This window comes from Schistocerca nitens, chromosome 6, assembly GCF_023898315.1.
Source record: "Schistocerca nitens isolate TAMUIC-IGC-003100 chromosome 6, iqSchNite1.1, whole genome shotgun sequence".
Lineage (NCBI taxonomy): Eukaryota > Metazoa > Arthropoda > Insecta > Orthoptera > Acrididae > Schistocerca > Schistocerca nitens.
The window spans coordinates 361,561,733-361,578,682 of NC_064619.1; the positions used below are offsets into that span (position 1 = coordinate 361,561,733).

Sequence of the window (16,950 nt, forward strand, 5' to 3'; positions counted from 1 at the left end):
TACCTTTAACAAGCAGCCATCATCCTCCATTTAACCTGTCTAGTTAAAATTTCATGTAAACTGATTTAGCCTAACGGGCACGAATCTTTGCTTCTTGTTCAGACATTATTTTATCTTTTATGCAGAACCCACAATTCCATGGGAGAGCCTTGTTGACATCCCCCTTGAGTTCCCCACTGAAATCTCCCCAATGGAACTTCTCATTTTTTGCTTTCTTCTTCTTCTTCTTCCTCTTCCTTGCCTGTTCCTGTTTTCTCCACAAGGCTGGTGCTGTTATACAGATTTTGGCAATGTTAGTGACAGATGGTGACTGAATGCCCTTCCTGACATCTCTACTCCCCCAGAGGTGGAATCTGTGTACTCAATCATTCTGCCTCTAGAGTAAACCGCACGTGCAAGTGTCAGAATATTCTCTAAATATTAGCACAGTGTGTGTCTGAGGTGGGACATGAGTACCAGGCTAGTCAGGCTAGTATCCATGTAGATGGACATGGGAAACCACCTATAAACCAGGCTGGCTAGCTCGCCAACCCTCATTGTTAATCCATGAGATATATTCAGTTTGGGGCATGCTCATTTCTCTAAATTCTGGAAGTGGCATATTAATTCACTCAGCTACCTGGACGAGTCACAATGGAACTCAACCCAGCAACCGTACCACTCCCTGCATGAATATCCTCCTTCAATGTTGATCCAACACTTAAAAATAAAACTAAATAACTTAACACCAATTTTTGTTATTTATGGGTGGCAAAATGTTGATCCAACACTTAAAAATAAAACTAAATAACTTAACACCAATTTTTGTTATTTATGGGTGGCAAAAATTTGGCATACAGGTTAATTTCTCAGGTGCATGATGTAACATAAAAAGGCAGTTATTCCCACTTAATGCATGAGCTAAGCACTCAACTAACCACAGTACATTTTAAGAAACTTCTTCACAATAACATATAACTCTTAACCATCACAGGTCATGGTTGTTATGTGATAATTTGACTAAGAGCAAAATATGGCATACTATGTATGATGGGATTTTATGTGATAATTTAAATACAAAACCTCAGGTCAAAAAACCATCAATTGACCATATAAATGAAATATAATGGAATGAGCTTACTTATTAAAGATGTTTTAAACAATCACTTTTCCATTAGAAAATAGTGTATTCTGCATGACTAACACTGATGCAGCTACTGAGGGGCACCTGTGCTGCCAACCAGCAGGTAGATAGTTTGAGAATGACCCGATGAAACAGATTTTCGAATGGATGTTTAGGGTAATGAGGAGTAGAATCTCACCCTCAAGAGTCAAGGCCATGAAGATGTCATCAATAAATCTGAAAACAGATGGGTTAAAGTATTGGGTCACTAGGAGGATTCATGTATTTATTTATATTACTTCAAGTTCCATTAATACCAATAGCATTATAGTCATTTTGACATGGGAATAGTAAGTGTTGTTTTCTATTTACAGTGTTGATTTTTAAAAATTTACAGTAATTGGTACATCAAGTTGCAATATAGTAAATTAATGGTAGTACTTATGAGCTAATGTTACACAATAATACATTAAAATAAATAGTGTGCATAATGCAATAAGACATCAGAATCAATATTTTCATATACAAGAATATTTTGAAAAGGATAAATTGCTGCTCACCATAAATTGCAGACAGGCACAGTGGAAAGACAGCTATACGGTTAGCCAAAGCCTTCTTCAGAAAAGAAAAGAAATAAAACACACACACACACACACACACACACACACACAAAAGCAAGCACACCTCATGCACACATGACTATTATCTCCCCACTTTTGGAGCTCTAAAGCATCTTACCAAGAGTAGTGCAAGCATGTGCAGTTTACTATAATATAGGTTATGTACAAATAAATATTTACAGTAAGAAATTTGTACTATGTGTATTTAGCATATATAGAACAACAAATAACTGCATGAACAGGACACAAAATTGAATACCACTGAAGATGCCTAACATAAATAAGTGAAACATGTCTGGTATTCAAGAATAAATTTTAGTTGCAAAAGATTGGAGTTTTCTTATCTTTATGATAAAACATAATTGAAGTTAGCAATGGAGGAAAATGGATGCAATTATTAATGATGATATTGCTCGTACTGAGATAGCTTGAAAACTGATGATACCTCGTTCAACAGTTCCACCTCTAAAACTTCAAAGAAACTGGGAATTAGAAAACTGTCAAGCAATGTGTTATTGTGCAATGCCTGTGTTTGTAGGAGGAAGGTTAATGAAGGAACTGTTTGAGATAAGAAACAGGATACTAAGTAGTTATATGTTCCATAGTCCATATGCACAATTTATTACAGACTACATCAATTTGCAGAGTATTAACATTACCAGTATTTGAATATAGTTTCATGCTAACATTTGCACATTAGTCTACAAAGTATAATTAAACAGCAGAAATAAAAATATGTTACGTATAAGCTAAACATAGATACAAATTTCTGAATAAAAATTATTATACGAAATATGAGGAGTTACCCAGAAGAATCTTTTCTTATTTACTTTCAAATTTAATTTCCTTTCTTTTAGGCATTTAGTGTAATTGAGTAAGTGATCAAAGATTCTGGTAGCAGCATTATTAGCCCCTATATCACCTCAATTAAATTTTAATTAAGAGAAATAAGGTATTTTTTTAGTTTTGTAATTATAGATTCATTATTTCTTTTGTACTCTTAATTTTTCTTTGTTTAATATAGTGTGTTTTGATCTCAGTAGTTAATGACAGATTAAAGTCATATGCTTCACAGATATTTGAAACCATATCAGTGACATTCTTTATCAAAACTGTGAACATGCTTAATTCACTGACACTTTTGTAAAACCCAAAACTCCATAAAAGAAGTGTAAGTTATTCATGATACACTTCCTTCTAATGATCTAACTTATAAGTTTATAGTTAAGCATAATTGAGTACACTTTTTTCTGAGTAATGTATTTCAGTAGGTATTTTGATATCTTTAACTGTCATGAATTTTTTTGCACCTTTTATCCTTTTTTTAACTTTTTAAAACTAAAGTTATAATAAAGTCATCTCTCTTACATTTTCCATAGGGTAAAATAAATGATATGAGTTGTTGGGAATGGAACACAGATGAAATCAGAAGTTGAAGAGATTCTGAAAGATAGAAGTAATTCATTGTAAATTACTAAATGATGAGAATTAAATATTGGGAGACCACATTTTAGATTAAACATCTGTTTTTACATTGTGTACAGTTTGTGGGCTACTTCATTGTTTAATGAATATTATTGCTTATTTCAGTGTTAATCTTGATTTTAATTGTGTATAATGCCATATGCAAAGAAGACACACAAAAGAAAAAAGAGGAAGATTGTGTTGGAGAAAACATCATAAAATATGATGATGAAGGTGGTGGAAAGGATTCTATGATGGAATCAGATGTGACAAATGTGCAACAGGATAGTAAAAAATCAATGGATGCATCAACAGAGACATTATCCAGTGAGTACATTTTGTTATCATTTAATTCTGGAATAGCACAGAAGATGCAGAACTCTTGATTACAACAGAGCATTTCCATAAAGGTGCATAAAAACCTGTTCTCTTGAGAGTAAAGATTATGAAGTGACAGATTGTCTGTTATTAAAGTTCCAAAATGAGGTTCTATTCTACATAAGGTAAGTTCACAACAACTAATCTTCTGACAGTTGTAAAAGGGAATAATAAACATATGTCACTTTACTCCATTTCTTTCATTTTTTTAATGGTAGAAAATACTTTATCCCTTTTTGAGTCACAAAAAGCTAAACAAATATGATAGGTGGGTGCTAGTAACATTTCTGACTGAAGATAAGTAAATATTTACTGGATGTTGAAACTAAAACAATTGGTGCAGTTATTACAAGACAGAAATTTTTAAGTTTTTAATTTTCAGAATTCCCTAAAATCCTTTCACCAAAAATGGGGAAAAGATAGAGCAAATTCACAGGAACTAGACGAAAGGGATATTAAGCCCTTTTTCAGGAGAGACAATTGCAGACATCAGGTCACTGCCTTGTAGTCACCAGAGTTCAGTTATTTTATGTCAGAGTCTTATGATTAAGCATACATACTACTGACACAGTTAAAAATTGGCCTTGTTTTCTTGAGAGCCTATGTACTGAGTGTCGTTACTGTGCGACATTCTTCAGACTCTGATTTTAGGCTTCGCTTCTCTCAGCTCAAGTGTCATGGAAGCAAATTCTTTCCCATTCTGTCAAACTGAGAGCATTTCTCTCATTGTATATTTACATCTGCTGGGAAGTGTTATTTGTTGTATACTCTAGTAACAGTCAGTGCAATGGCCAGTCAGGACTGGTTCAAGTAAGCAGTGACCAGTGGACATGGGATGGGATTCTCCATGACTGGCACATACATACATGAATGAGGCAGTCAGAGAAGGCACATTGTCAACTACAATAAACAAAATATGTGAAAGAGTTTGCGTTTTCAGGGATAATATGTTATAGACTTTAATCAAGATACAATAAAACCAAATATACCATAAAAATCACAATTCAGATCAGATTCTTTATTAGCCATTGACCACATGTAGTGAAATGGGCTTTATGTTGATATACAATAGCGATCTCTATATTAATTACTGTTCACATTGCATGTGCAAACAATTTCTCTTATATTAACCTGTTGTACAGAATTGTAATTCTGATCCTAAAACTCATTTTCGACACTACTAGTATTCCGCAATTCTTTCAAACTGGAGAATGGATTGTTTATTAACCATGTATAAAACTTACTTTTAAAATTATCAAAAGGTGTATTCATTGCAGAATGTGGCAATTTATTAAAAACAGTTATTTCAGACAGTTCACTTTGTGAGAGTTGCCTGTTTTTGTCACCCTATGTCTAGCAATGTCAATACTAATATTATTTCTAATGTCATGACAGCATTTGTTCTCTCTTGTGTCAATCTCTGCTATGTTTTTTTTTTTTTTTTTTTTTTTTTTTTTGTGCATATATCAATGATACATAGATGTAAAGATTTATCACAGGCCTCAGGCTTCCCTTGGACCAACCATACACATTATTCTTAGCACCTTCTTTCCCTCAGTAATACATCACTAACGTGACATGAGTGACCCCATAACAACAGCCCATGTTGTTGTTGTGGTCTTCAGTCCTGAGACTGGTTTGATGCAGCTCTCCATGCTACTCTATCCTGTGCAAGCTTCTTCATCTCCAAGTACCTACTGCAACCTACATCCTTCTGAATCTGTTTAGTGTATTCATCTTTTGGTCTCCCTCTACGATTTTTTCCCTCCACACTGCCCTCCAATACTAAATTGGTGATCCCTTGATGCCTCAGAACATGTCCTACCAACCGATCCCTTCTTCTAGTCAAGTTGTGCCACAAGCTCTTCTTCTCCCCAATCCTATTCAATACCTCCTCATTAGTCATGTGATCTACCCATCTAATCTTCAGCATTCTTGTGTAGCACCACATTTCTAAAGCTTCGATTCTCTTCTTGTCCAAACTAATTATCGTCCATGTTTCACTTCCATACATGGCTACGCTCCGTACAAATACTTTCAGAAACGACTTCCTGACACTTAAATCTATACTCAATGTTAACAAATTTCTCTTCTTCAGAAACGCTTTCCTTGCCATTGCCAGTCTACATTTGATATCCTCTCTACTTCGACCGTCATCAGTTATTTTGCTCCCCAAATATCAAAACTCCTTTACTACTTTAAGTGTCTCATTTCCTAATCTAATTCCCTCAGCATCACCTGACTTAATTCGAATACATTCCATTATCCTCATTTTGCTTTTGTTGATGTTCATCTTATACCCTCCTTTCATGACACTGTCCATTCCGTTCAACTGCTCTTCCAAGTTCTTTGATGCCTCTGACAGAATTACAATGTCATCGGTGAACCTCAAAGTTTTTATTTCTTCTCCATGGATTTTAATACCTACTCCGAATTTTTCTTTTGTTTCCTTCACTGCTCAATATACAGATTGAATAACATCGGGGAGAGGCTACAACCCTGTCTCACTCTTTTCGCAATCACTGCTTCTCTTTCGTGCCCCTTGACTCTTATAACTGCCATCTGGTTTCTGTACAAATTGTAAATAGCCTTTCACTCTCTGTATTTTACCCCTGCCACCTTCAGAATTTGAGAGAGAATATTCCAGTCGACATTGTCAAAATCTTTCTCTAAATCTACAAATGCTAGAAACGTAGGTTTGCCTTTCCTTAATCTAGCTTCTAAGATACGTTGTAGGATCGGTATTGCCTCACGTGTTCCAACGTTTCTACGGCATCCAAACTGATCTTCCCCGAGGTCTGCTTCTACCAGTTTTTCCATTTTTCTGTAAAGAATTCGTGTTAGTATTTTGCATCCGTGACTTATTAAACTGATAGTTCGGTAATTTTCACATCTGTCAGCACCAGCTTTCTTTGGGATTGGAATTATTATATTCTTCTTGAAGTCTGAGGGTATTTAGCCTGTCCTAAACATTTTGCTCGCCAGATGGTAGAGTTTTGTCAGGACTGGCTCTCCCAAGGCCATCAGTAGTTCTAATGGAATGTTGTCTACTCCCGGGGCCTTGTTTCGACTCAGGTCTTTCAGTGCTCTGTCAAACTCTTCACACAGTGTCGTATCTCCTATTTCATCTTCATCTACATCCTCTTTCATTTCCACAATATTGTCCTCAAGTACATCGCCCTTGTATAGACCCTCTATATACTCCTTCCACCTTTCTGCTTTCCCTTCTTTGCTTAGAACTGGGTTTCCATCTGAGCTCTTGATATTCATAGAAGTGGTTCTCTTTTCTTCAAAGGTCTCTTTAATTTTCCTGTAGGCAGTATCTATCTTACCCCTAGTGAGATAAACCTCTACATCCTTACATTTGTCCTCTAGCCATCCCTGCTTAGCCATTTTGCACTTCCTGTCGATCTCATTTTTGAGACATTTGTATTACTTTTTGCCTGCTTCATTTACTGCATTTTTATATCTTCTCCTTTCATCAATTAAATTCAATATTTCTTCTGTTACCCAAGGACTTCTACTAGCCCTTGTCTTTTTACCTACTAGATCCTCTGCTGCCTTCACTACTTCATCTCTCAAAGCTACCCATCCTTCTTCTACTGTATTTCTTTCCCCCATTCCTGTTACTTGTTCCCTTATGCTCTCCCTGAAACTTTGTACAACCTCTGGTATAGTCAGTTTATCCAGGTCCCATCTCCTTAAATTCCCACCTTTTTGCAGCTTCTTCAGTTTTAATCTACAGTTCATAACCAATATATTGTGGTCAGAATCCATATCTGCCCCTGGAAATGTCTTACAATTTAAAACCTGGTTCCTAAATCTCTGTCTTACCGTTATATAATCTATCTGAAACCTTTTAGTATCTCCAGGGTTCTTCCATGTATACAACCTTCTTTCATGATTCTTGAACCAAGAGTTAGCTATGATTAAGTTGTGCTCAGGCGGCTTCCTCTTTCATTTCTTAGCCCCAATCCATATTCACCTACTATGTTTCCTTCTCTCCCTTTTCCTACTACCGAATTCCAATCACCCATGACTATTAAATTTTCGTCTCCCTTCACTATCTGAATAATTTCTTTTATTTCATCATACATTTCTTCAATTTCTTCGTCATCTGCAGAGCTAGTTGGTATATAAACTTGTACTACTGTACTAGGCATGGGCTTCGTGTCTATCTTGGCCACAATAATGCATTCACTGTGCTGTTTGTAGTAGCTTACCTGCACTCCTATTTTTTTATTCATTATTAAACCAACTCCTGCATTACCCCTACTTGATTTTGTATTTATAACCCTGTATTCGCCTGACCAAAAGTCTTGTTCCTCCTGCCAGTGAACTTCACTAATTCCTACTATATCTAACTTTAATCTATCCATTTCCCTTTTTAAATTTTCTAACCTACCTGCTCGATTAAGGGATCTGACATTCCACGCTCCGATCCGTAGAATGCCAGTTTTCTTTCTCCTGATAACGATGTCCTCCTTAGTAGTCCCCGCCCGGAGATCCGAGTGGGGGACTATTTTACCTCCGGAATATCTTACCCAAGAGGACGCCATCATCATTTAACCATACAGTAAAGCTGCATGCCCTCGGGAAAAATTACGGCTGTAGTTTCCCCTTGCTTTCAGCCGTTCGCAGTACCAGCACAGCAAGGTCGTTTTGGTTAGTGTTACAAGGCCCAATCAGTCAATCATCCAGACTATTGGCCCTGCAACTACTTAAAAGGCTGCTGCCCCTCTTCAGGAACCACACGTTTGTCTGGCCTCTCAACAGATACCCCTCCGTTGTGGTAGCACCTACGGTACGGCTATCTGTATCGCTGAGGCACGCTAGCCTCCCCACCAACGGCAAGGTCCATGGTTCTTGATATCAGATAATTTCCATATGAGAGAGCACACCCTTGATATCATTCTGCAGACATGATTAATAGGGGTTTGCCACTTTAGTTTGAAATCAGTATGTATTCCAAGCAGTTTTACAGATTTTGCTTCTACGTCTTTATCTTGTTCCAGCAGCATGTGTTGAGTTTTCTCTAGATGCAGAGTAGTTTATTATAGTTTATTAGATGTGAACCAATTTAGTGTTAAGGAGAGTGTGTCCCGTGATTCTCGCATAACCGTAACCTATCTTGATCTGTGGTGAAGGCTATGTTTTTCAGAGTAGTTTCTAACTGGTATGTGAAAAATTACTTCAAATATTTTGAGAAAGATTGCAACAATAGATATATGCCTGTAGTTCTCCGGGAGATTCTTTCCCCCTTTTTGTGTATAGGCATTGCATTAGCTTTTGAAATATTGAGCTGGTCGGAGATAACTCCAAACTCCAGGCTTTTATTCATACTAAAAGCAAGTGGTTTGCAAATAAGGTGTATTGTCCTTTTCAATGTATAATTAGATAGCCAGTAACAGTTCATGCTTTTTGAGTTAGAAAAATTTCAAACAGCTTTTACTGTTGCTGCAAGATCCCAGTGGAATTCATTTACTCTAGGAAGATGATCAGCAAGTATGTCAGTTTCTGATGTGTCTGACTGGTTAATTTTAGGTCTTAATTCATTTACTATAATAATAAAGTATCTACTGAGCTCTTCTGGCTGAAGCAGAATGTTTTAATTTAGATAGAAGTGGATTCTTGTGTTATGATATCCCAAACACCTTTATATTTCTCAGAGCTGCTGCTATATAATTTCCTTCTATGTAATTTCTTCTATGTAATTTTCATAGGGAAATTGTTTGGCAAGTATAAGTTCAGCTTTATAATGTTTTTTATATTTCGGGCAGGCTTTATAAAAAATGTCATACTGCTCTGTGCAGTGTTTGCAATTATTTGTACACAACTCGTACAGTGAAAGCATGTTTTCCCAGATACTAGCAAGGTCGTAAGTGAACCATTTAAGTTTAGAACTGTTTGTTTTCTTTTTCCTTTTATTGTTTGGTTCAGACTGTTTCTTTTCAGTGGTGAACAAGAGTACCATAAATCAATATATGTCTTCAAGAAATTATTGCAGAAAGTTTCAGCAGTTAATTTATTTGCATCATATTCATAAACAAAGTCTCAATTTGTGTTTCTAAGGCAGTCTGTGAATAATTTAAAACATTCCTCTTTCTGACCTCTAACTCATGGCAAGCTTGGCAGTTGTTATCTGACTGTGCATGGTGGTGTGTGCGATGTAGTGGATCATGATTTGCAAAACATTCATATGCACTGTTTAGGTCTCTTGAAAAATTAACTATCATATTGTCAAAACAGGCATTTCCACATGTTGGGCTATTGTTAGTACAAATAAATTTAATGATCTGAGCATGTTTAAAAATGTTTTCGAGTTGCACTCACTTGAGCCAGACAGCTCTATGTTGAAATCACCACATACAGCAACATGAGTTTAGAGTTTTAAAATTTTTCTTAACATTTCTTCAAATTTCTCAAACAATAAATTAACATCATCATTTGGTGATTTATACAAATTGGATGATTTTGATATTCTATTCACTCAGTCTTATACAGCTAAATGTGCCACTTAATTCATTGGAGTATGATCTTATATCTATTTTTTTAAAAAAATATGTATTGTCTCAGAAATGCTGCAATCTGCCCTCCACGCCCCCTTTTTTCCCTATTTCTGCTCATTATAGCTGCCAGAGTGTGCTCTTAGGGTATGGCCAATGTTATGAGACGCACAATACATCACATTTTTTATCTTACAAAAATGTTCCAACTCTAATAATTTATTCCTATTGAAATGATCTCATTGCAGCTTTAAGCTTGGTTATATGATAAATATTAAGAACATTACAATTGCTTTTAATTGTGGTTATTTTTCTGGACAGTAAAAATTAACAACAGTTAGATCATTGAAGCTTTCCCACCATATGACATATCAAATTAAAGCTGACAATGTCAACACCACTACTGACCTTATGTCAAAGCTTGCATTTATATTTTAAATTACTAATTATTTTATAAAAATTATATATGAAAATATGCTACAGCCATAATCATTCACAAGCTACATGGGTTATGAAGACAGCATGAGTTATGTAGCTTCTCACCTTACCATCCTAGTTAATGCTTCATAGAATTAAGTATTACTTATACTTTATAGGGTTAAGTAAGTAAATGTCCATTAAGGAAAGTTATATTAAATCACTGTTGAAGTGCAAATAATAAAAAGTAAAACACAATACGTACAGGACAAGAGAATACTCTTTCTTTGGGATGGCTTCATGCATTTTATAATTTTGACTTAATTTTTTCATATTGTAAAACAAGGTGTAAACATGTTTATGAAATATATAGATACCTTACGTAATATTATATAGTTTGTGTAATTTTAGGTTGTAAAATGACTGTAATAATTGTGGGTTTATTCTAATAATGTGTACATATGTGAAAATAGTCTTTCTTTTGAATGATGGCCATTCTTTGAGTAATTAACATGGATTCAGTAATGCATGGTGTCACAAAACGTATTTAAGGGGAAGCAGAAGTGCGACAGCTGTCTTTTGTTGTTGGGGGCTGCATCTGTGGGTTTGCTTAGTGGTACCTGAGAGTGTCGAGGTGTCAAAGCAGCAGCTCTATATGAATGCTTTAAATTTATTCCATTTCCAATCACTGGACTTAAAATGATTTTGAAGTGTGCAGGCTCATATGTCTACTTTTCATTAGACTTGTATTACAATGGAGATAAGCAATTATTGATATAATGTAAATGGGAAAAAAAGAGCTGCTCCCCAAGTGGTGGCAGGGGACAATGCACACAAAAGGATTTAACATTTACAAGCTTTCAGAGCCAGTGGCTCCTTCTTCTGGTAGAACCCTTCAACTCTTCTGCCAGAAGAAGGAGCCACTGGCTCTGAAAATTGGCACACATTAAATCCTTTTGTGTGTGTGTTCCCCTGCTGTTGCTTGGTGAGTAGAGTTTTTATCTATCCACTTACATTATTTCATTAGACTTGAGTAGTTTTGGCTGATCACAGGCTCATAGTTTAACTTTTCAATGAACTTACAATAGTGGTTTCAGAGATTGAGTTTCAGTGCCCTTAATAACCTCAACTTTATTTGTGGAACTTGAGGCAGCTGAGAACTTTGAAAATGTTTTGTGGCAGTTAATATTGAGACTTACACGTGATGGACTTGTTTTCTTGTTTTTGCAGCTTTTTTAGGATAATAAACTTTAGTCTTATGTTATGATTAGCAGCAAGAGACTGTACTATTGGATGACAAGCATCAACTTTCAAATTTTGTAATTAAAAGTCTGCTCTTTAGTTAATGCATGGGCTTAAGAATGCTGGTGTACAGTTTCCCCCTTGTGTTTTTTTAAATTATTTTTTATCTTTTTTTAAATACATATGTTGTTGTGATCTGTTCTGTACATCAAGTGGTGTGCTTTAATTATATGTATATGTGCAGTTCATTAAAATTTATGATTTGTATGCACATATATGCATAGTAACAAACCGAATGACACTGCACACACTAAAGTGAGAACACAAATTATTTATCACAAGCAAATTACACAGTCTTTTGTTATTGTGGAAATATTTTTTTAAGGATTAATGCCTGCAATATGAAACATGTAAAGAGCGGTGTGAAGCACTGTACTGTCTGTTAACAAAATATCTCAGGCTATTTTTGCATTGCAATTTCATTGAAATTAATTCTGCTTTAATGTCATGGGTTCACGTAGAGAAATACTATTGTGTAGCGTATTGATCATTGATCATTTCAGAGTAAGTTGATTTCTGTTAATTTACATACCTGAAATAAAATATAGCCATTATGCGGCAGGCTCATGAACTTAATGAAAACTGCTATTAATCTTTACAGATAAACTAAAATGACACTGGAGTTAAATAGTATAATAAAAATGCAAACTTTGTAGGCTATTGCTGTAGCTTGGAGCCATTTAATATAGGCAGGAAGTAGCACCTGGTCACCGGCACGAATTCGCCCGGCAGATTTGTGTCGAGGTCCGGTGAACCGGCCAGTCTGTGGATGGTTTTTAGGCAGTTTTCCATTTGCCTCAGCGAATGCGGGCTGGTTCCCCTTATTCCGCCTCAGTTACACTATGTCGGCGATTGCTGCGCAAACAAGTTCTCTACATACACATACACCACCATTAATCTACCACGCAAACATAGGGGCTACACTCGTCTGGTGTGAGACGTCCCTGGAGAGTCCACCAGGGTCCGAACCGCACAATAACCCTGGGTTCAGTGTGGGGTGGTGGAGGGGTGAAGTGGACTACGGTGTTCATCATGGGGTTGTGGACCACTGTGGCTGCGGCGGGGACAGAACCTCTCCATTGTTTCTAGGTCCCCGGTTAACATACAATACAATACAATACAATATTGGCAATCTTCAAATAATACATTGCGGCTGTGCAAATGACCGGCAACAATCATTCGTAAGCTCACATATATTCTGAAAAATAAGTTATTAGTTTCCTATCATGTAGGAATGCTAAAGAAACATAAATAAAGGTTTTAAGAGCAAATAAACGGATATATTTAACCAGAATGCAATGTAAGTACGCTTACAATGTCTTTCAATCTAACCTCATCCAAGATCAAGGCCAGAGTAAGTAATTACATAAAATCATTCGACTGTTTTACAGATATTAATATTTTTAACATGGGACAAAGAATAATATACATAATAAATTGATATTATTTTAAATACAATTACATTGAATGATAAAGGATTTTCTGTTAATTTTTTGTAAGTCTTTCAAGACTCATAAAACTCTCAATTCATTCCACATCTGCAATTCCCTATGAATAAACAGTATTCTCCCCAGGGCAACCAGTAGATCCTACATCACTGAAGTGAGCTGAGCTTTAGTTTAGTTGTGCATTGCCCCCAGCAATAGCATATTTTAAATCTGGCTGTGCACTCATATTGCTCTGAAAGCTGTGTAAGTCAGTGGTAGTAACAAGTGAAGAAAATGCGTTGAAGTAATAAACTGTTCTTAAGTTTAGTTGTTATTGATAATGGAAATAAACTTTTCTCAACTTTCATTAATATTACTGAACTTGAAATGTAAATTTGGCTTTTCAAAGTTTTGTGTTACATTATTTTTCAGAGTATCCTTTAGATACTGAGCCACATGTTCCCCCATCCATTGAAGACCCTAATTACAGCAATAGTCAAATGGCCTCAGTAGATGATCTCCACAATTTTATTCATGAAGGAAGTGGCAGTGTTGCTGGATCATTGTCGTCACTGGCATCAGGTTAGTTGTTGAGTATTCCAACAGTTATCCCTCTTGTTCTGTTTTCCTAACTGCATTTATGAAGTAATTTTGATACGTGAAAGAAAACACAACCCCTTAATGATTTTATTTATTATCTAGTCAACAGAAGTAGGGAATGGCTAAGTAAAAAAAAAGTCAAACATTTTATTTTCACCATCATTATATTTGTTCATTAAATTAGAACAGCCATGATATTTCTGTTGGAATATGTTAGAGATTCATTTCCTATTGCTGGAGGCACACTTGATTTTTTGTCACTAGAAACTACCTGTGAAATAGGAAGCCTGTAATACGCGTTTTCCATTTCAGGATAATGTGATGTCACTTCCAAAATGTATTGTTTACTCAGAGAGACATACAATTTACTTCACAGTCACAAGTAGATGGGCAGAATATTCAGAATTCCCTGTGACTAATTGTAATCATATTAGGTTACAGAGTGCACTATGATCAAAACGTACAGTATAATGTTATTGTTTATGAACTAACAATCTTTGAAGGAACACTTGTGGAAACAAAGAGACAGAAAAGTTAAGATCTGAGGTGCAAGGACAGCTGTAGAAAACATTGTTCCCACACAGTATTTTGTATATTTGAAGCACTCTTTGATGAAAAGAATTCTGTGTACAGAACTCATGATATGTGAGTTTGTATTCAGAGCACGATGAGAGAGAGCAGATGATGATAGGTACTGCACTATTGTCCATGTATTTTCAGTTTAGTGTGCAGTGGGATTTTTATATTAGTACCATTGGAAAAGCATGTGAGTGACTAAGGTACTCCCAAGTCTAGTCAGTGGGTGTGTCATGAGTTTCTGTGATGTTCCCATAAAAGACTGTACTGAAAGAGGTGTGAGATCTTTGAAGATTGATTGAACCTCACAGTTATTGCATGCAGACCAAATGGTTTGGATTGTATTCTCATGCCTCTACATGTACAAATCATTCTGTAGTGATAGTGTGAAGATGACATCTTGGGACTACAGTATGGACCGCGTACACAACACTACTAATTTTACTTCTTTAATTATAATGATGACTGTAGATTTACATGTCCATAAACATTGTTTTTTGGATCGTTAATAAAAAATTCCAACAAAAATTTTTAAAAAACTTACAGTCACTTTAGTGTCCACCCTTACAATTACACTCAACAGGGTGACACAAAGTGATACCGACAAACTTCTCGTAGTTGTAGAGGGTGCCTGGAGGAACAAACTGAGGATAGCAATCCATATCTGGAAACATTATCCAATGATTCTGTGGAATATCAAAGTTATCTGCTGCTAGGCTACCCATGTGGCAGCAAACATGAGTTTTTATGTTGACATCTCTGCCACAATAATGACTGGCAGTCTTTATGTCATTCTTACGCCAGGCATGGACATCTTTGACACCATCTAATGTCATAAATGCTGTCAGTTCTACTTTGGGAAGTTCCACTTGTGTTCTGCCAGAATGTAAATGCATGTTTCCTGACAACAAAAGGGTGACATAGTGGAAGGTATTTTCCACTGTAATTTCAATGCTCTGGAACCTCACTGGCTATGTTTCTGGATGTGTGTTCTTATGCTCAGTTTGTTGTTCATGATACAACTACAAACTCTCAAAGTTAGTCAGTGAATTATACACTGAAGTGCCAAAGAAACTGGTACAGGTATTTGTATTCAAATACAGACTTATGTAAACAGGCAGAATATGGTGCTGCAGTCGGCAGTGCCTATATAGGACAACAAGTGTCTGGTGCAGCTGTTAAATCAGTTACTGCTGCTAATATGACAGGTTATCAAGACTTAAGTGATTTGAACGTGGTGTTATAGTCAGCACATGAGCAGTGGAACACAGGATCTCCAAGGTAACGATAAAGTGGGGATTTTTCTGTACGACCATTTCATATGTGCCCTGTGAATATCAGGAATCCAGTAAAATATCAAATTTGACATTGCTGTGGCAGAAAAATATCCTGCAAGAACAGGATCAATGATGACTGAAGAGACTCACTCAACATGACAGAAGTGCAACCCTTCTGGAAATTGCTGCAGATTTCAATGCTGGGCCATCAACAAGTGTCAGATCATGAACTGTTCAACAAAACATTATTGATATGGACTTTTGGAGCTGAAGGCCCACTCATGTACTGTTGATGACTGCATGACACAAAGCTTTACATCTCAACTAGGTCTGTCAACGTCGACATAGGACTGTTGATGACTGGAAACATGTTGCCTGGCCAAACGGGTCTCGTTTCAAATTATATCAAGTGGATGGACATGTACAGGTATGGAGACAACGTCATGAATCCATGGACCTCGCATGTCAGCAGGGGACTGATCAAGCTGGTGGAGGCTCTGTAATGGTGTGATGCATGTGCAGTTGGAGTGATATGGGACCCTGGAAACATCTAGATATGACTCTGACAGGTGACACATATATAAGCACTCTGTCCAATCACCTGCATCCATTCATGTCCATTGTGCATTCCGACAAACTTGCGCAATCCCAGCAGGAGAATGAGACACTCGACGCATCCATAATTGCTACGGACTGGCTCCAGGAAAGAGCTTAAACACTTCCGCTGGCCACCAAACTCCCCAGACATGAACATCATTGGGCTTATCTGGGATGCCTTGCAACATGCTGTTCAGGAGAGATCTCCACCCCCTTATACTCTTATGGATTTATGGACAGCCCTGCAGGATTCATTATGTCAATCCCCTCCAGCACTACTTGATACATTAGTTGAGTCCATGCCACATCTTGTTGTGGCACTTCTTCATGCTTGCAGAGGTCCTGCATAATATTAGGCAGATGTACCAGTTTCTTTGGCTCTTCAGTGTATGTACAGGGTGATTATAATTAAAGTTAAACTTTCAAATCGCTGTATAAATAACACCATTGGTCAGAATGACATCAAATTGCAACTGAATATTATCAGAGAAGAGGGATAATGTATAGCAGAAGAAAAACAAATAGTTACAAAATGTAGCAATAGATGGCGATGTAAGCATCATAATTTAATAGTGGTCGATTACAAATGACAAATCAATCATACAACAATGCCTAAGGTGTACATTTGACATTAAACATAGTGTACTACTCAGTGTGCATGGGTGTACAGGTGTAATACTGTTA

General features: G+C 36.4%; 1 protein-coding gene across 1 annotated transcript in view; it reads left to right on the plus strand.

The window, feature by feature from the left end:
• LOC126263361 (neural-cadherin-like) overlaps positions 1-16,950 on the plus strand; it is a 454,211-nt gene that overhangs the window by 411,888 nt on the left and 25,373 nt on the right. The window contains exons 22-23 of the mRNA XM_049960451.1: positions 3,313-3,513; positions 13,649-13,798. Coding sequence (XP_049816408.1) covers positions 3,313-3,513; positions 13,649-13,798 — 351 coding nt within the window. The remainder of the gene's footprint in view (positions 1-3,312; positions 3,514-13,648; positions 13,799-16,950) is intronic.